This window comes from Corythoichthys intestinalis, chromosome 2 (assembly GCF_030265065.1).
Source record: "Corythoichthys intestinalis isolate RoL2023-P3 chromosome 2, ASM3026506v1, whole genome shotgun sequence".
Classification (NCBI taxonomy): domain Eukaryota; kingdom Metazoa; phylum Chordata; class Actinopteri; order Syngnathiformes; family Syngnathidae; genus Corythoichthys; species Corythoichthys intestinalis.
The window spans coordinates 44,256,861-44,277,700 of record NC_080396.1 but is presented as its reverse complement, the minus strand read 5'-3'; the positions used below and the strand labels follow the sequence as shown (position 1 = coordinate 44,277,700).

The 20,840-nt window shown below is 37.2% G+C and overlaps 1 protein-coding gene across 5 annotated transcripts; it reads right to left on the bottom strand.

Moving 5' to 3' along the window:
• Nucleotides 1-131: 131 nt before the first annotated feature.
• On the bottom strand, nucleotides 132-20,318 carry LOC130910820 (rho guanine nucleotide exchange factor 7). Of its 5 annotated transcripts, XM_057828414.1 has the most exons (12): nucleotides 20,178-20,318; nucleotides 14,199-14,316; nucleotides 10,281-10,427; nucleotides 9,715-9,801; nucleotides 9,552-9,639; nucleotides 9,040-9,176; nucleotides 8,803-8,949; nucleotides 8,531-8,617; nucleotides 1,616-1,691; nucleotides 1,470-1,546; nucleotides 1,229-1,262; nucleotides 132-1,123 (listed from the first exon to the last, which is right to left on the bottom strand). In XM_057828414.1, the coding sequence occupies exons 1-12, from the start codon at nucleotides 20,273-20,275 to the stop codon at nucleotides 1,101-1,103; spliced, it is 1,119 nt and encodes a 372-aa protein (XP_057684397.1). In that variant the 5' UTR covers nucleotides 20,276-20,318; the 3' UTR covers nucleotides 132-1,100. The 5 variants fall into 5 exon arrangements, 3 of the variants coding, with proteins under 3 accessions (XP_057684397.1, XP_057684386.1, XP_057684379.1); XM_057828403.1 differs by lacking the exon at nucleotides 1,229-1,262; XM_057828396.1 differs by lacking the exon at nucleotides 1,229-1,262 and having other exon boundaries at nucleotides 132-1,119.
• Nucleotides 20,319-20,840: the final 522 nt, after the last annotated feature.

The window sequence follows — 20,840 nt, the reverse complement described above, 5'->3', positions numbered from 1 at the left end:
TTTGAACCATTTTAGCGATTTTTTGATAAAACACGAACGCAACTCTCTCGTCGATAAACAACGATGGCACCTGCCTCGACCTTTTGTTTCCTTGTTATGACGTCTCCGCCCCATTCGGCTGTTTCCGGAACACTTTCGGAAATGTTCGTCATTTTCGATAATTGCTCATTAATGTGATTGATTTTTTTGTTAACTTTATCAATATTTGTTATCTTGGCACATAACAGTTCTATTGATGTCTCGCACCTCCTTTGCGTTTTCATACCCTTTAAGGGTTGGATTTTTTTTTTTTTTTTTCCATTAAGGTCCCATATTATTTGAATTTTAAAAAATTATTAGAAGCTAAAAAACACATCTTAACCAGAGGTGCCAATAATTATGGAGGGCACTGTATCTTATGGAAACAGAAAATTATATCCCGCACTAATGGAACTATTCCTATTGTGTCTCAACTCAGTTTACGTGCATGGAAAGGATGAAAAGATTGTGTTAAACCCTTTATTGTGTAACAAAACAACCAAAATTGCATTGAGAAAACAAATTTTTCCCTTTTCTTGACATGACCAAGGTCCATCTTATGTAACTCTTTATGTCCAACTCCATCTAGCCATCCATTTTCAGTATGACCATTTTTGAAAAAATACTTAGTGCAAAATTTTGATGTTTTCAATTGCTTTTGTTACCTCCTATTATGTTATGCCTAAATGTGTGTTTAAAGACTTTTTAAAAGTTTAACTTCTGTAAATTCTATATTTGTAAAAAAAAAAATAAAAAAAAAAACATGCCTAGGGTATCTTATCTGCCATTGACAGACATACACGTCACATCCATTTGAACTGTGACGACAATTTCAAATAATGTTGACGTCTATGGCTATCAATGGCAGCCAATGAGTTACATTGGGTATTTTAAAAACACAGATTTCACCTTGTGAGGAAGCTCTACCGAATGTAACTCATCCAAATGGTGAGCTGCTCACAATCCAGGCAATACTATTCTGCATTTAACTGCGTCCATTAACATGATATTGGTCAATGGTGATGGCTTCTTTGCGGCTCCTGCGCAGCTTTGGCACGAGTGCTGGTGCAGCGGGGCTAACTTCAGTGTGGATGTTTCCGTCTAGCTAAGGTAGAAGGAAAAAAATGATAAACACTTGCATTTTACATGTTCACACAAGCCCTGATGTGCAATTAAAAATGTAAAATACATATTCAAAGTGTATGCCTACATATGCCAAAAGTGTGCCGCATCTGCTCCCTTACCTGTGCAAAACATAAAACAATACAATAAAAACAATAACTTCTGTAGGGTAAATGAATCACCAACCACAAAATCTACTGTGAACTGAATCTTTGTTATAGCAAATATTTAATTCCTAAAGATATCAAGAACTTGTATTAAATACCAACACAGTATCTGTGAGAATGTCCTCATGAACTTTATATGTTGAGACAAGAAATCAGTCCCACCTGCTGTAAATGAAAGATCCAGTTCTGATAATCTTCAAGGCAGGTACACGAGACCTGCAGGGGCTCAAGCAGCTCTCCTAAACAAGACATTCATGAATAATAAACAATGCAACTTTGGGCATTTAACCGACTATATTTAGGTTTACCTCGCAGTTCAAACTCAAGTCGTCCTGGCTGGCATGATTTCTCTGTAGCTTTGACACCTCGCCGAGGCAGCCTGCCCTTTTATAGTGTTAGTAGGAAAACAATATCAACAACAAGCATTTTTTGGCATAATTTCAAATAAGGTTTCCTTAAAGCAAGGGTGTCCAAACTGCAGCCCGTCGTCCAGTTTTGATTGTCCCCCCTATCGAGTCACCCCTGTACCGTGACTTGTGTGTACTAATACACCTCTAATATATATACAGTAGATATATTTTTCAAAATGCAGGTGAGGCTCTGAATCTCTTCCCTCTACTATCTTTGCTCTAGTTGTTTTGATTGAGAACAATCAAACAATGTTTGTGGAAACGTAGTTCAAGAAAGGTTTAGAGCAACTGACTATTTTAGAATAGAATAGAATAGAATAAAATAGAGTAGAATAGAATAGTATAGAATAAAATAGAATACAATACAATGCCTTTATTGTCATTACACAAAGTGTCATGAGATTCAAAGCTGCCCCATAGAGTGCACACCAGTGTTGTCAATAATGGCGTTATATTACAACGGCGTTACTAACGGCGTTAATTCTTTCAGTAGTGAGTAATCTAATTAATTACTTTTCTCATAAAGGCAACACCGTTACCGTTACTGAGGATGTAAAGGCGTGTGTTACTATCCATTACTACGTTGGTTGAATGACACAAGAAAAGTCTGCGAAACACGGACTCACGGAGACAAGAGTGCAGCGCAAGAGAGGACAGGAGGGAATAGAGTTGTGATGCCGCTGTAAACGCGATGCTAGCTGGTTCCAGTAATACCTGACTGTAGCCGATAGCCTACAAACTACGCCCACATGATGCTACATTTGATTCGAAATGTTTAGACTCGCCGGCGTTAGTAAACAGCTGCCATCTTAAAGCAGTAGACTTCTCAGGAAGGCTCTGTTGTAGAGAACCACCCTAGCGAACCTCAATAACTTTTTATCTAAAATACTCCTAAACCGCTAAAATCTTGACTTGAATCTATCTTTAAATGATGAAACAGTTTTAAAACTTTCACATGACGAAAGTAGACAGAAAGGAACTAATGCAGTAACGGGAGCAATTTTAACAACTTTAACAGTTGATTCAATGACTTCCAAACATAGCAAAGGTTACAACTAACCTAACAACTTGATGAAATCAATGAAGGAAACTGAGTGGAATTTCAGTTGATGAATGACACCTGTAATTCCATGAGATATATGGCAGAAAACACTTCAGTTACGCTCTGAGACCCCAATTTGGCCAACTTTCAAAATTGTCCGATATGCATGTGTGATACATCATTGGAAAATCTCAATTTTCTGGGGGAAGAACAATTTTGAACAGGAGGGCATTTTGGAGAAAAAAAAAAAAATTAAACAGCAAAACCCAAACTGGAGGCGAGAGCATGCGAGAACATAATTAAGGACGCCATGATTTTACCGAGATAGTATCGCGTACTTACCTTGTTTCGCTCCAAAAACTCACGTAGCATGTTTCACCGAGTCTCAAAATTTAAACAAATGTGAATTGGCTACAGTCGGATTTTGGGGGGATTTTATGGGTGAAACATGGTAATATAACAAGAGTCACGATGCAGAAATCGCAGACATCAATGATTGGTTGATTTTATTTTTCATATATTTACCCTTTTAAACGTTTTTTTTTTTTTTTTTTTCAATTTTTCTCAGGATCGATTATTTATCATCTAAAATATTGGGGAAATGCGACAGTAATGAAAAAAATACGGCTAAGCGATAGTTATGAGGTAGATATCTGTGACATATTTACAGACGCCAATTTTTTCATTGTGACGTAATTTGTTTAAAAGTTTAAAATATGCGAGTGAATAAATTTTTTAAGTCGTTTTTTTTTTCAACTAAATATTGGACATCAATTAGTGAGTCTAAGCTAAAAATGACAGACATTTCGAACAAATACAATTACTTAACTTAGGTAGGTTGAAACCAAAGCGGTTGCACGACGTCTGTAAATGGGGGTTTCCAGGGTAAAACGGCCAAATTAAAAATAGTTTGGGGGCTTAATGCACAATGAATCTGCTATGGCAGCATATAGACATATTGTTCTAGCAAACAGTTCTTTTGGCTTCAAATACAGCAGTTTATTTTAAAGAGGGGTGCAAGAGCAGAAACTGCTTTTTCGGTGTTTTCCGGCATATCCGACCCCAAAACTCTGATTTTTCTCTGATAGAGTGATTGGAACAGATACTTCTTTGTCACAAAAAACATTCATGAAGTTTGGTTCTTTTATCACTTTATTATGGGTGAAAAGAAAAAAGTGATCAAATCTGCTGGGTCAAAAATATACATACAGCAGCGCTAATATTTGGTAACATGTTCCTTGGCCATTTTCACTTCAATTAGGCGCTTTTGGTAGCCATCCACAAGCTTCTGGCAAGCTTCTGGTTGAATCTTTGACCACTCCTCTTGACAGAATTGGTGCGGTTCAGTTAAATTTGATGGCTTTCTGACATGGACTTGTTTCTTCAGCATTGTCCACAAGTTCAAGTTAGGACTTTGGGAAGGCCATTCGAAAACCTTAATTCTAGCCTGATTTAGCCATTCCATTACCACTTTTGATGTGTGTTTGGGTCATTGTCCTGTTGGAACACCCAACTGCGCCCAAGACCCAATCTTCGGGCTGATGACGCTAGGTTATCTTGAAGAATTTGAAGGTAATCCTCCTTTCCTAATTATCCAATTTACTCTCTGTAAAGCACCAGTTCCATTGGCAGCAAAACAGCCCCACAGCATAATACCACCACCACCGTGCTTGACGGGAGGCATGGTGGACTAGGGGTTAAAGGCCTCACCTTTTCTCCTCCAAACATATTGCTGGGCATTGTGGCCAAACAGCTCCATTTTTGTTTCGTCTGACCACAGAACTTTCCTCCAGAAGGTCTTATCTTTGTCTATGTGATCAGCAGCAAACTTCAGTCGAGCCTTAAGGTGCTGCTTTTGGAGCAAGGGCTTCCTTCTTGCATGGCAGCCTCTCAGTCCATGGAGATGCAAAATATGCTTGACTGTGGACACTGACACCTGTGTTCCAGCAGCTTCTAATTCTTGGCAGATCTGCTTTTTGGTGATTCTCGGTTGAATCTTCACCCTCCTGACCAATTTTCTCTCAGCAGCAGGTGATAGCTTGCGTTTTCTTCCTGATCGTGGCAGTGACAAAACAGTGCCATGCACTTTATACTTACAAACAATTGCTTGGACTGTTACTCTTGGGACCTGCAGCTGCTTTGAAATGGCTCCAAGTGACTTTCCTGACTTGTTCAAGTCAATGATTGTTCAAGTCAATAATCACTCACAAGAAATTGCTAATTCGTGTTGCTGTATGTATATTTTTGACCCAGCAGATTTGATCACTTTTTCTGTTAACCCATAATAAAGTCATAAAAGAACCAAACTTCATGAACGTTTTTTGTGACAAAGAAGTATCTCTTCCAATCACTCTATCGGAGAAAAATCAGAGTTGTAGTAATAACTGGAAACTCAAGAGAGCCATGACATTATGTTCTTCACAAGTGTATGTAAACTTTTGACCACAACTGTATTTATACAGTATATGTATATATATTAGGCCTGTCAAAATTATCGCGTTAACGAGCGGTAATTAATTTTTTAAATTAATCCTGTTAAAATATTTGACGCAAATAACGCACAAATGCCCCGCTCAAACATATTAAAAGGACAGCAAAGTGACAGGTGTACTTGTTGTGTTTTTCGGAGTTTTGCTGCCCTCTGCTGGCGCTTGGGTGCGACTGATTTTATAGGCTTCAGCACCCATGAGCATTGTGTAAGTAATTATTGACATCAACAATGGCGGGCTACTAGTTTATATTTGATTGAACATTTTAAAAATTTTATTAAAACGAAAACATGAAGAGGGGTTTTAATATAAAATTTCTATAACTAGTTATTATCTTTTATTTATTTTCTATAAATTTTTATAAACATTTATATATTTTATTTATTTATATATTTATATATTTTATTTATTATTTTTATTTATCTTTTATGAACTACAAGTCTTTCTATCCATGGATCGCTTTAACAGAATGTTAATAATGGTAATGCCATCTTGTTGATTTATTGTTATAATAAAGAAATACAGTACTTATGTACCGTATGTTGAATGTATATATCCATCTCGGTCTTATCATTCCATTCCAACAATAATTTAGATAGTTTGGATTGCGATTAATTGCGATTAATTACGATTAATTTTTTAGCTGTAATTAACTCGATTAAAAATTTTAATCGTTTGACACCCCTAATATATATATATATATATATATATATATATATATATATATATATATATATATATACGTATATACAGTGCCTTGCAAAAGTATTCGGCCCCCTTGAATCTTGCAACCTTTCGCCACATTTCAGGCTTCAAACATAAAGATATGAAATTTAATTTTTTTGTCAAGAATCAACAACAAGTGGGACACAATCGTGAAGTGGAACAACATTTATTGCATAATTTAAACTTTTTTAACAAATAAAAAACTGAAAAGTGGGGCGTGCAATATTATTCGGCCCCTTTACTTTCAGTGCAGCAAACTCACTCCAGAAGTTCAGTGAGGATCTCTGAATGATCCAATGTTGTCCTAAATGACCGATGATGATAAACAGAATCCACCTGTGTGTAATCAAGTCTCCGTATAAATGCACCTGCTCTGTGATAGTCTCAGGGTTCTGTTTAAAGTGCAGAGAGCATTATGAAAACCAAGGAACACACCAGGCAGGTCCGAGATACTGTTGTGGAGAAGTTTAAAGCTGGATTTGGATACAAAAAGATTTCCCAAGCTTTAAACATCTCAAGGAGCACTGTGCAAGCCATCATATTGAAATGGAAGGAGCATCAGACCACTGCAAATCTACCAAGACCCGGCCGTCCTTCCAAACTTTCTTCTCAAACAAGGAGAAAACTGATCAGAGATGCAGCCAAGAGGCCCATGATCACTCTGGATGAACTGCAGAGATCTACAGCTGAGGTGGGAGAGTCTGTCCATAGGACAACAATCAGTCGTACACTGCACAAATCTGGCCTTTATGGAAGAGTGGCAAGAAGAAAGCCATTTTTCAAAGATATCCATAAAAGGTCTCGTTTAAAGTTTGCCACAAGCCACCTGGGAGACACACCAAACATGTGGAAGAAGGTGCTCTGGTCAGATGAAACCAAAATTGAACTTTTTGGCCACAATGCAAAACGATATGTTTGGCGTAAAAGCAACACAGCTCATCACCCTGAACACACCATCCCCACTGTCAAACATGGTGGTGGCAGCATCATGGTTTGGGCCTGCTTTTCTTCAGCAGGGACAGGGAAGATGGTTAAAATTGACGGGAAGATGGATGCAGCCAAATACAGGAACATTCTGGAAGAAAACCTGTTGGTATCTGCACAAGACCTGAGACTGGGACGGAGATTTATCTTCCAACAGGACAATGATCCAAAACATAAGCCAAATCTACAATGGAATGGTTCAAAAATAAACGTATCCAGGTGTTAGAATGGCCAAGTCAAAGTCCAGACCTGAATCCAATCGAGAATCTGTGGAAAGAGCTGAAGACTGCTGTTCACAAACACTCTCCATCCAACCTCACTGAGCTCGAGCTGTTTTGCAAGGAAGAATGGGCAAGAATGTCAGTCTCTCGATGTGCAAAACTGATAGAAACATACCCCAAGCAACTTGCAGCTGTAATAGGAGCAAAAGGTGGCGCTACAAAGTATTAACGCAAGGGGGCCGGATAATATTGCACGCCCCACTTTTCAGTTTTTTATTTGTTAAAAAAGTTTAAATTATCCAATAAATTTTGTTCCACTTCACGATTGTGTCCCACTTGTTGTTGATTCTTGACAAAAAATTAAAATTTTATATCTTTATGTTTGAAGCCTGAAATGTGGCGAAAGGTTGCAAGGTTCAAGGGGGCCGAATACTTTTGCAAGGCACTGTATATATAACACATATATATACACGTATATATATATATATATATATATATATATACACACGTATATATATATATATACACGTATATATATATATATACACGTATATATATATATATATATATATATATTGTGAAGGTTATTATCTTAAAAAAAAATGCATGAAAATGCACTAATTTCTGCACACCATTTCAATACAAATACGATATGGCTTAATATTTCAGGTGAACTATCTTATCCCTAGCCTATCCCAGCTAACTATGGGCTGTAATAATAATAATGATAATGGATTTTTAATTTATAAAGCACCTTACATTCAATCAAATCTGAAAGTGGTACAAAGGCAAGTAGAAAAAGTAAAAGTCACAGAGTACTAAACGGTAAATAGCTAAAAAATAGGACAAAGCATTTAAAATTAAAAGCATGTGAAACTACAGGAAGACTTTACTGAAAAGGTGGGTTTTGAGTCCTCTCTGAAATGATTCAATTGACTGTTGTGTTCTTAGTTGGACTGGGAGAGCACTCCAAAGTTCAAGGGAGACAGAGCAGAAACCCTGTTCTCCCATAGTCTGTAGCTTGGTCTTTGCAGGCTTGAGAGGGTTGAGAGGGTGGCTTGCTGTATGCAGGGTACACCCTGAATCATTTGCCAGCCAGCCATAATATACACATGCATACGTCAATATTAATGCTGTACGATACAATGGTATATATTGTCGTGTTTAACAAATGAAAGTGGAAGGATTTCGTTTTTGCCCTCACAAACTTAGATTTTTCTGAAAGCGGCCATCGGAGAAAAGGTTTCAACACCCCTGCTCTAAGGACTTAATATTATTTTATTAACCTTTCAATAATATTGTTTTTTCCACAGCTCTGAATAGTACCATAAAAATACAATTGAATTTCTACCTGGTACGTTATATTGAGTTGTTTGTTGTCCACTGACAGCAACAGGATGTCTTGAGGGAAAAGAATCATGAGCCTTTCTTGGAGGCCCTGCAACAATAAAGGCAACTGATTTCTTCTTTTTTTTGCAAACCTGCAGCTTGTCACAGCTCATGTGCAAAAATACAATGGTGCCCTGGCTGTATTAACCAAACACGTCAATAACTGTTGTGAACCAATCTTCAGTGTCAGAATTTGGATCTCCAAATTACAGATGCATGAGGAGGACACTGTACCTGTCTGTGTGAGTTGATGATATGGACCACTGAGATGTATCCAGGTAGACCCATGTGTTGTATAGGCAAACCTTCCCACTCCCATATAGGAGCATGCATCAAGTATTTCTTCAGCTCCTCTCTCTTCCAGAGCTCATCACAAGGTAGCTGATGACACAGAATGAAAAAGAACTTAAGAACTGAAGCTTCTCACATACAGACGTTTGCACATTTGTAAATAGAAGTGTTAGTCATCACTAGATAGGAAAGAGCACAGTGAGAAGGACTCATTGATTGAGTCCGAGACTTATATCTTCTGTCTTCTATGTGTTTCATCCATGTCTGTAACTCTGCAGCATTGGAACAGATGAAAATCTTCGGATCAACCATTGAACCTGTACGACACAAGGAAAAATATGCATTACTGTGAGTGCACTGTACACTGTGCACTGTGTGATTCACTTCAGTACTTGTGGCAACAACTAAAAGTTAGATTTTTGAAATCTACTGACAATTCATTTAAATTAATGGGAAAACATTTGATCAAACATGTTCTGAATATAGTGGTTTTGAGTAGCAGTAGGTACATAACATTTTTTTAAAATTGTGTTTTCTTTGTTTCATTGAGTGTTGTTAATTGGTATGCATATGAGCTGATTGTGTTGGTTTCTGAATTGGGTTACAACTTGTGAGTGTTCTATATTTTATAGTTGTTGAATATGTTTCAGCAAAGTCAGCATGTCATGGATTGTCACAATTTGCACACTTACTGCTGATCTCAAACATGTGAGGTGACTGAGAGATATCACTGTCCATTGTGATGACCTGAAAGGAAATACCTGAAAGTGGAAGCAAGCCCTGCAAAAAACAAAAAAAATCTTTGGTTTGCTACTGTATTCTAATATCTGTAAGGACAAACTAAAGGACCAGTACTTCATAAATGAAGTCTTGCTGTATGTGATCAAGGGAGAGCAGAAGAAGGTGGAAGGAAAATAAAACCAGGAAATGCTCACGGTTCTCCTGTGGAAAAAAAAAACAATTAGTGTGACAAATTGCAAAAGATCAAGAGTGTGGGCAAAAGCATGCAGAACATAACAAAAAATATTAAAACAGCCTTTTTTTGGACAGACTCAGGGGTGTCACATTTCTCTTTGCTGCGGGTCACATCGTTGCTATGGGTTCCTTCAGTGGACCATTATGTGTGCTGGCCTAAATAAATAACTTAAGAAGATACATATATATTGGAATGTTTATTCGCTTTTTATTTTAAGTTGGGGGGGGGGGGGGGGGGCAAAACAGTAAAATTCTGTGATTTATGGATTTCACCAGGGTCTTCTAGAAATTTCATCTACATTTTAGTTTAGCGGCAAACATGAATTCGATGCACATGATTTGCTTTCGCAGGCCACACAAAATTAAGTGGCGGGCTGGAGTTCTGACACCAGTAGTCTTGAGTGTTTAATATAAGAATGACTGAGTGGAGTGGAGTTTTTACTGACCTGAGAGTATTTGTTGTGGAGGTACACAAGAGATGAGTGGATGATCTCTCCATACATGTGAGCAGGTCTCCCCTCCCAGCCCTTGATAGGTTGCTTGGAGTAGATCCGCTGGTGCAGCTCCCCTCTACTTTTGCCCCACAGCACCCCCTACAGATAGAAACGCTGAATCGCACCATAAATCTTACAGAAATAAGTCATTGGTAGGTTTTCTTTAGGGTTTTTTTTTTTTTTTTTTTTTTTTTTAAACAAGGCACTCATTTCATTCATTAGCCGCAGAACAAACAACTAGCGCCTTTCATGGCACTGTAAGATTAGCATTCACAGCCAGTCTTATTGGTATAAGAATTGAAGGTTTAAGAATCTATAGCTGTCAATGGCAATCAATGAGTTAAATAGCGTTACTTGGGCCCGTTACCAGATTTCTGTTTTTATTTATTTCAATTTCATTGATTTAGATTTTGTTAACATTGTATTCGTTTATAAATCTATTTATAATTATAGAAAAAAATCCTGTACATTTAAAAAATACAACAATGATTAATAATACAAAAATATATAATAATAATTGCTAATAGTTTAAAATTTTATTAAAAATAGTCACTTGTCCTATAAATGTTTAAAGGTCTAAAGTGTCAACTTGTGAATAGCTGTCTACTGTAGTGACCACTGTCCCTGAAGGCTTAAAGAGAACCTCGGACCTAAAATCTTGTAGGCTCTAATAATACACAATTGTTTTCTTTTACTAAAATATGTTATCAGAAACACATAATACACTCACCGGCCACTTTATTAGGTACACCATGCTAGTAACGGGTTGGACCCCCTTTTGCCTTCAGAACTGCCTCAATTCTTCGTGGCATAGATTCAACAAGGTGCTGGAAGCGAAGAGAGTTTTGACATGATGGCATCACACATTTGGTGCAGATTTGTTGGCTGCACATCCATGATGCGAATGTCTCGTTCCATCATATCCCAAAGATGCTCTATTGGATTGAGATCTGGTGACTGTGGAGGCCATTTGAGTAGTGAACTCATTGTCATGTTCAAGAAACCAGTCTGAGATGATTCCAGCTTTATGACATGGCGCATTATCCTGCTGAAAGTAGCCATCAGAAGTTTGGTGCATTGTGGTCATAAAGGGATGGACATGGTCAGCAACAATACTCAGGTAAGCTGTGGCGTTCCAACGATGCTCAATTGGTACCAAGGGGCCCAAAGAGTGCCAAGAAAATATTCCCCACACCATTACACCACCACCACCAGCCTGAACCGTTGATACAAGGCAGGATGGATCCATGGTTTCATGTTGTTGACGCCAAATTCTGACCCTACCATCCGAATGTCGCAGCAGGAATCGAGACTCATCAGACCAGGTAACGTTTTTCCAATCTTCTATTGTCCATTTCGATGAGCTTGTGCAAATTGTAGCCTCAATTTCCTGTTCTTAGCTGAAAGGAGTGGCACCCGGCGTGGTCTTCTGCTGCTGTAGCCGATCTACCTCAAAGTTCGATGTACTGTGCATTCAGAGATGCTCCTCTGCCTACCTTGGTTGTAACGGGTGGTCACTTGAATCACAGTTGCCTTTCTATCAGCTCGAACCACTCTGGCCATTCTCCTCTGACCTCTGGCATCAACAAGGCATTTCTGCCCACAGAACTGCCGCTCACTGGATATTTTTTCTTTTCCGAACATTTCTCTGTAAACCCTAGCGATGGTTGTGTGTGAAAATCCCAGTAGATCAGCAGTTTCTGAAATACTCAGACCAGCCCTTCTGGCACCAACAACCATGCCACGTTCAAAGTCACTCAAATCATCTGTCTTCCCCATACTGATGCTCGGTTTGAACTGCAGGAGATTGTCTTAAACCATGTCTACATGCCTAAATGCACTGAGTTGCGATTGGCTGATTAGAAATTAAGTGTTCACGAGCAGTTGGATAGGTGTACCTAATAAAGTGGCCGGTGAGTGTAAAATGGCATTGATTAAAAAATCTATGATATTTAGCACATGTTTTGACCTAAGGAGGGCACCATGTTTTCTGAGCGCAATTGACACTTGGGGTGATACCGTAGATTGTCACTGTCAACAGTGTTGTCAGTAACGCTTTACGCGTTACTATAATCTGATTACTTTCTTTCGGTACGAGCAATCTAATGCATTCATTTTTCCAAGCCAGTAATCTGATTAAAGTTAGTTTCCTCAGTGCCTGTGCGTTACTATTTTGTTGTTGCCTCATACTGTGTATAGAATGAAGAATACTGTAGTCATGTACGAAGAGCATTTGAATAGAAAATACTGCTCTTGAGTTTGGGAGTGACATCACATCTCACATTTTCTCATCGGAAAAAAACGGGTCACGTGTATTACCATGCAGTGTGCGCGCCGTGTGCTAGTCACATGATCTGTTCGAAAAATGATTTTGACCCATTATGAAAACTTTACATTGTAGGGTTTTTGTTCATCTCATTAATTTTTGTTGTTTGTTTTATTGCTTTACAACTTTTATAGACAACCTTTTTAACGGCTGGCTCTTTATTTCAAAGGGGAAGTTCATAATTTTTTACATTAGGCTTAATTTTGGAGTTAGTGGGGGTTTAATTAGTCGTTGGAGTTGATTTAAACAAATTTTGTGCAGTTTGTCAGTTATTTGTTAGTATTAGGGCTCCAGAATGGCTAAGCTAGGACGAGTCAATGGTGGTTGAAATCAACTCCATCGACTAGTTAAACCCCCGCTAACTCAAAGATTAAGCCTTATGTGAAAAACTCAATTACACGCGATGACATTTTTCTGTTATTTTTATGTTGAGACAGCAAAGGAAGAAAAATTGGTGAAAAGTAACTGATAAGTTACTTTTAAAGTAACTTAGTTACTTTGATAATAAAGTAATCAGTAAAGTAACTAGATTACTTTTCTGAGGTGTAATCAGTAATTAAATTACTTTTTTAAGTAATCCGTGACAACACTGACTGTCACTCGACGAACACCACCGGGTAACTGCAATTCCTTCTACGCGGCGAAACGTCCAACACATGCGCTCATCGGTTAAAAGCGAAAGTTACTATTGTGTTTTTATTGAGTCTTTTCTTACCTTTTAATTGCCTCAAAATACTTTTTGCATGTGTTTCCCGCTCATTCTTTTAAGCATTGTGTTTTCTTTTGGTAGCTTTAAAGCAGATTGTTGATCTGTTGACCATATCATATTAGTCACATAGCATATTTAAGCCCCTGTTATTTGATATAACTACATTTAAGTATTTTCTTAAGGCATCTTTTGTATGTTCTGTCTGTATGCATCTAAACAAAACAAGCTGAATGTGCACGGTAGTACTTTGGGTGTCAAATTCGACTCTTGTTGGACATTGCGCGGTGTAATACATCTTGGCAGAACACCGTTTTTCCCCCCTACTCTCATCTTGTCTCATCCCGTCTTCCCTGTTCATTTTGCTTTTACTGCTCGTTTTGAGAAATGTCGACATTGCTGTCATGCTCATTAATGTTCCTCTCGGGTTCAAATTGAAAGGGTTGAACAGATTAAATGTTTATGTCGCTGAAGTCATGCTCTGGAAGGGCAGCAGAGTAACCATGTAACGTCACCGCCCTGCGATGTCAACAACAATGGCGACTTACTAGTTAAACTAATTTTACAAATTGTATAAAAACAAAAACATGTATGTAAACAATATTTATCTCTTAAGAGCTACAGGTTTTTCTATCCGTGGATCCCTTTAAAGAATTCTCTGTCAATTTTTGACCAAGTATTTTTAACTTCCTAAAAATGTTGAATCAAACAATGACTGCAGAGGGAGTCATTGACTACCATGGAAAACTTTACAATGTGTTTGGAATCAGACCTTGTGGAAGTCATCATATTAAACAACAGCAGTCATGTGAGCTGTGCAAATGTCTGTGTCATGCACCGTATGAGTATGCTGTTTCTCCATGAGTGGTAATAAAGAGCAGCGTGATGGCGGCTGCTTGTCGTCCTTGCTGCACCTCACCGACAGTTGAAGCCTGGTTTCTCCCAGACTCCACACCCTGACAAGACAACATTCAGAATTAGGAAAATCCCAAAAAGTATACAGTTTGAGTGCAATTGTGTGATAAAAGCTCAGTGAGAGGTTTTGTTTTGAGCTCCAGTGATAGGCAGAGGTGGGTAGAGTAGCCAAAAATTGTACTCAAGTAAAAGTAGCGTTACTTCAAAATGATATCACTAATGTATAAGTAGTCATCCAAAAAATGTACTCAATTACAAGTAAAAAAGTATATGTTGAAAATAATACTCAAGTAATGAGTAACATTGTAACTGCTTACAAATTTGTTTGATTTATTTTTTTCTCAACACAAAGTTATCTATATAAACTGGTGTTACAATGATACTGTACAATTAACACATTACATAACCACATTAAGCCAAAGAAATACAAAAATAAAATCATTGAATTCAGGCGAGAGAGAAAAAATGACAGAAATGAAGCATTACTCCTCCAAAGAGCATGAGTGCCCTCTGGCGGGGAAAATAGTTCCAGTTTGAATAGTGAATAGTTCCTTAATAGATAGTTTGAATATTGAATAGTTCCTTCATAGTTACTATTGAAATTAAAAGGATCATATCCCCGGTTTTCCGTGGTCAGTTGGTGCCAAATAAAAACTGGGAGGTTTCAGTCTGCGCTTTTAAGTCATGTTGAGAGCAGCTCTCTGTGTCAAATATTTCATTTTTTACAGTACTTTAAAGACGCCACGTGATTGAAAAAACTGGTGTGATCATAGAACGGTAAGCTTGTGTCTGATTGGTATTGTAGGATCCACAACGTAAAAAGCCCTCAGCCCGAAGCTTTCCTCTTCCGTCTTCCTCGGGCACCGCTGGACAGTGGCAAAAAAAACAAAAATCACTCACGCCGCTCTTCATGCGTTCGTTCTTTAATCCAACAAAAACTACTCCACGGAGCTACACCCAAAAACGTAAACAAAAGAGCAAATGAGATCCAAAAACATAGAGAGTAAAGAGAGAGATTAATCCAGAAAGGTAACGAGGTAAAGGTCAAAAAACTGTTTGGGCTCTTATGCTTCCTCCTTCCTGCCGAAGCGCCAACTGACTCGCCCACACACCTCTGCCTGCATTTAAATCATACGACGTGACGTCACAAGCCTGTCCGACGAAACCAAACAAATTATTCACAACTAACATGAACATCTAACTAAACGTTATTTAGGCACTTACAGGTATAATGGAGTCATGTGTTTATTGTTGTGACGTATCATTGGTGAAATTGGTTGAACTAGTCTTAGTATTGCTGGCAAAAAAATAAATAAATCTTGTATGAAGAATAAAGAGGGAAAATGTAACGACTCTTGTGTATCCCAAAGTAGCGGAGTAAGAGTAGCATTTTGTCTTCACATATCTACTCAAGTAAAAGTAAAAAGTATAGCTGAGTAAAAATACTCTGAGAAGTACTTTTTTCTCAAAAAGTTACTCGGATAAATGTAATGGAGTACATGTAACGCGTTCCTACCAACCTCTGCTGATAGGACATCTAAACTGACTGTCATGAGCCGCCTTCCTCCAGACTTAATCAGATTATAAGAAGAACAGACACATAGAACATACTATACACGAGTACCTTTGACCCAGTTAGTGTATAAATGTTCAACTTTGCCCATTTCTAAATGGTGAAATGTTTAATCATCTTGACTTTGATGATGACTTTTTTTTCTTTATAAGGCACGCCATATGCATTCAGAAATTCAGGAAAAAGTCAAATGCCTAATAAAGCCGACTTTATCCGATCCGCCTCATATTTGAAACTCCTGCTGCTCCCCTCTACAAAGTCAAGTTTAAATCAAATAAGTGGTTTTTACACAATCCTACTAACATACAAACTTGTAAACTGCAACTACAAACACTATCTTTAGTAGAGGTATGAAAACAAACAAAAACTGGTCAGAGATGCTGAAACGGCACTTGAATCTTAAACAATTGAACTAGCTCATAACTACTGAGTTCAAAACAGTAAAATGTCTTTTATTTAGTGGAATAAGTTTCAAGTTCTGTTATGATTCATGCCACTTTGATTGGACAGCTAAAATAGCTCATTTGCGTGCCATGCGGAAAAAAAAAAAAAAAATTAAAAACCGAATATATATTGTTGTGTACTCTTATATAATAACTTTTTTGTGATGTGAATGTATGAGGGCTTACAAAGTGGTTTGAAAGGAACTACAACATAGGGCTTGTTTATTTATTTATTTTAATTATTGTTAGGTACAGACACTACGAAAACGTAAAATTCTAACATCTGAATTTGTTGTTGAATGTATAAATGCCATCAACCCCAGTGTAGGGAGAAATTTCTAATCACTGTACTTTTATATTTCAGGTACACTGTAAAAACTATGATCAGGGTTTGGTAATATTTGCTAAATAAATAAGAGTAGACTATACATAATAAAAAAGACTGTGTGCAGTTTAGAATCACACTGAGCTGAATTCACCAAATTTTAATAATTTATTAACTGCATTTTGATTTTTTTTTTTGTTTTGTTTTGTTTTTTGGTATATAAAATCATCTGAAAACCAGTGAGTAGAATTTACTTATGTTTATCAGGAAAGTCAAAACTGCAGAAAATTGATAAATTTTACTCAATGGAATTTGCAAGGTCTTATTTTCCCGCCCAAGGCATTTTTCATCACACGACAACAAGTCTGCCACACATTTCACAGACTATCGTTTGCTTAAAGACATGTTTAAATGTTCTCAAGTGTCTGTAGCAGTTAAACATTGCTTTGTGTTACTGCAAATTACTAAACATGGCAACTTTACTGCACTTTCAGTCAAAATTAAGTTCTAGTGTTTGTGACTGAAGTCAGTCTGCGTTGTCTTTGATTCGACTAAAAGCATTGCAATGATTGAAAAAGTCTCAATATCACAATTTATTGTGAGTTTCCCGAGTATAGCGTAATACGGTTATATAATGGATGTAAAGTACAAGCTAATCTTTTTCATTTAATTTTGTGTCCTGGCCTGGTTTTGCGACATATATTTACTACTGTAACTCTGTTCAGCCCCTGATCGTGTGATTGAATTGTTTTGATTTGTAGTGAACTGTTTAGATCATTTACAATTTACCTGGTGTGAAAATACAGTGGTACCTCTACATACGAATTTAATTCGTTCCAGGACCTTGTTTGTAAGTCGAAATGGTCGTATGTCGAGCAGGATTTTCCCATAGGAATACATTATAATTCCATTAATTCGTTCCAAAGCCTAAAAACATACACTAAATTCCTAATAAATACTGCTGGCACTGTTACAAATGGCAATTAAACATAGAAAAACAAATAAGTTATAAATAAATAATTCAGAATAATATAATAAGAAGAAGAATAATTAATAATTATTCCTGTAAATAATGTAACGAATCGGATTCTAATATGGCGGACACTTTTTACTGTCCCTGAACGCACCGCGAAGCTGACGTCTCAGTGAGATAGGTCGGTGCGGTAGAGATAATACTTTCGTTTTCTTGAGAGCAGTCAACTGCTTAAGACAATGGGCGTTTTGTGTTGGATAAGTTCTTAAATAAATGATAAAAACGTGACGAAGCTGGCGATTTCCTTGGCAATGTTACCACAATAATAATTGTCACCTTAACTTATAAATAGTGGCGAACGGTGGTCGGAAGAGGACCATGGAGCTGTATTGTTGAGCCAGTTCAGGGACGCGCACACCAAGCTCATATTTTTCTATAACTTGCATCTTCATTTCAAAGGTAAGCATCACTTTTTTCCTTGTTTCTCCAACTGTATCAACTTTTTTTGAAAACTGTTGATTTCTCACACAAGAAAATCCACCGTGCGTTCGTTTGCAGTGCTGTCATGTCGTCTTATTTCGAGCAACTCGTCGGATGTAGAAACAAATGGCGGCTCAAATTTTACGTCGGATGTCGAAAAGATCGTGTGTCGAAGTGATCGTATGTAGAGGTACCACTGTATTGTAGCAATTCTTATATGTTCCGCCGAATTGCATTATGGGAGTTGGGGCAACCACGACTGTAAGTGGTGGTTGTCAATGTTATTACATCTGTGTTGTGTACTATAAAGAGTGCCGCCTCTTGGAGTTGTCATATGTGGTCATGTGGCCTGTTACATGGCTTTGCAGCTTGACACATCTTGCACAAATAAATATTTTCTGCTGCTGTTTTATGAACTGAAATATGTTGATGATTCTTGATGCCACAGTTTACTTAATTTTGGTCATGATATTGGGTGAACCATACCCAGAAAAAATATGGCAACAAAGTAACACTCAATATTATTGAATAGATTAAAATCATGTCATATAAATTATAATTTTAAATATTTTAAAAAGTATTTTAGGTACAGAAAAATAACAACAGTGTAAATGTGTTGAATTAAGCAACAATGTGCTAGAATATGAGTTGATAGAACTATTTTTAATTATTCCAAATCAATTTATGCATATATTTAGTAAATGTAAATCAATTTCACCCATGTAATTAACAAAGATTACTCAATTTCACCTATATTTATCAGTAAATATGAATCAGTTTCCCCCATATATTTAGTAAATGTAAATCAGGTTTCCTTGTGAAATTGAGTAGGATATACATTTTTTTTTTTTTTTTGGTGGTATAAGTCATCATTTGTTGTCTATTACTACATCCAACACATTTCAGCTGTTGCTTTTGTTAACATATACTTTTTTTTTTTTTTTGGTTTAAATTAAGTTAATGTATTCAATACATTTTAATCAAAATTGTAGCGCTTAAAATCTATTCAATTATATTAAGTGTCACTTTGTTGCCACAATTTTTTTGAGTAACCATTTGTCATTTTTTTGAGTGTACATTATATTTTCATACACAAGCCCATAAAACTATGTACATATGAAATATATTGTCATTATTAGTACTTTACAGTGTCAAAAAGCCCCATCCCTTTTATGAAATAATACCAATATATTATTAGTAATAGTAGCAGCAGTTGCAGGTAGTTTGTTGGTGTTGTTGTTGTTGTTGTTATTGTTGTTTTTCAATCATTAAGTACAGTTCACTTTGCAGTCTACCATTGAAACATGTTATTATATGCAGTAAACTAAAAAATGTATTTATATGTATTTTCATTGGTAACTCATTTGCTTATTTTTCCTTTACAAATGAAACCCATTGGAATTCATGATGGAATCAAGACTTAACGTTGGAGAAAGGATATTTATTCTAAAAGGTTTTTGTCAGAATTCGCTTTGTAAACTGCATTACATTAAAAAAATTCAATGAATGTTTCAAAACAATTGTTACATGTTCATATGTGCAAATCAATTATTTATTGAATAATAGTAATCAAATGTTCAAATTAATGCTACACTGTTTTGTACATAATATTAGGTTGAGCGTTATGCTGAATACAGTAGTGATGATTAAACACAGACACACACAGTAGCTGTAGATTAGCCTTTAGTAATCTTCTAGTCATAGAACGAGTGGGGATTTGTCCCATCCCTGTCAGTATTAGCGCGCGCGCTCCATGCTTTGACCATTGTATTGTTCTAATCTCCTAATCACATGAGTGCTGCATCACTGAGCTCCAAAGTTTATGTTGCGTAAATACGAGACAATTAGTTCACATTGTACCGAGGGCTACACTGCATATGGATGAGAGATGTTGCTCTGCACATATGGTTTACTATGGAGATGCATTTATGGCCGACAACTTTCTAGTTTCTCCTTCGGCAGCTTTTAACAAATTGAAAAATTGAAACACAACATATTTCAGAACATTGTTGAGCAGGATTGGGGACACAATTAAAAGAAAAAATACAAATGGCACATGTGCACACTCATTGAGAAGCAATCTTTTTCACTCCTTGTTGTCATCTTACCCTAAATGGTCTCCAGAGAGTTCCAGCAGCTCGATCTCATCAGGACCCACCTCGTCTACGCCGGTGTGCCTTTGGGTCACACTGCAGCATCCCATCATGGCCAAGATTTGCTCCTCCTGTCTTGCCTGCAAACCTGTCAGATCCTACAAAAAAACGCTGGACACCATGTTCACACTGTGTCTTTGCCGTACTCAATCAGGCACTGACAAAAAAAGGTCCTAAAAGAGGATATTGGGCAGAGGAAAGAGGAGGGGCTGCAGCTAATCTCTAGTTCCCCCTTTTTTTCACCAGCTCGTACTATTTCTATCCAACAAAGCAGATGAAAGGTGTTCAGGTGTCTAGAGAGGAATTGGGGAATGAAAGCCAACAGTGGTGAGGCTCAGCATGCTCGTTTGGTTCTTCCTTCCTGTCACTGTCTCTCACACATGTTTCGAAACACTTTTTGGATGCAGTCAGCCTTGTTTGGAACTTTGGGCTTGGGCCTGTGTATTGTTGTGGTCCCAAATTCCGTGCAATTTCCCATTCTGAGTTCCAAGTGGGATTATTGTTATTACAAGATGAGTCAGCAAGTGAGCGGAACACTTCAGAAATGCAGTAACATTGAGGACAGAATTGGGCTGAAGCACATGTTGCCTGCATACTCTTCAGTTTGCATCAAGTGAC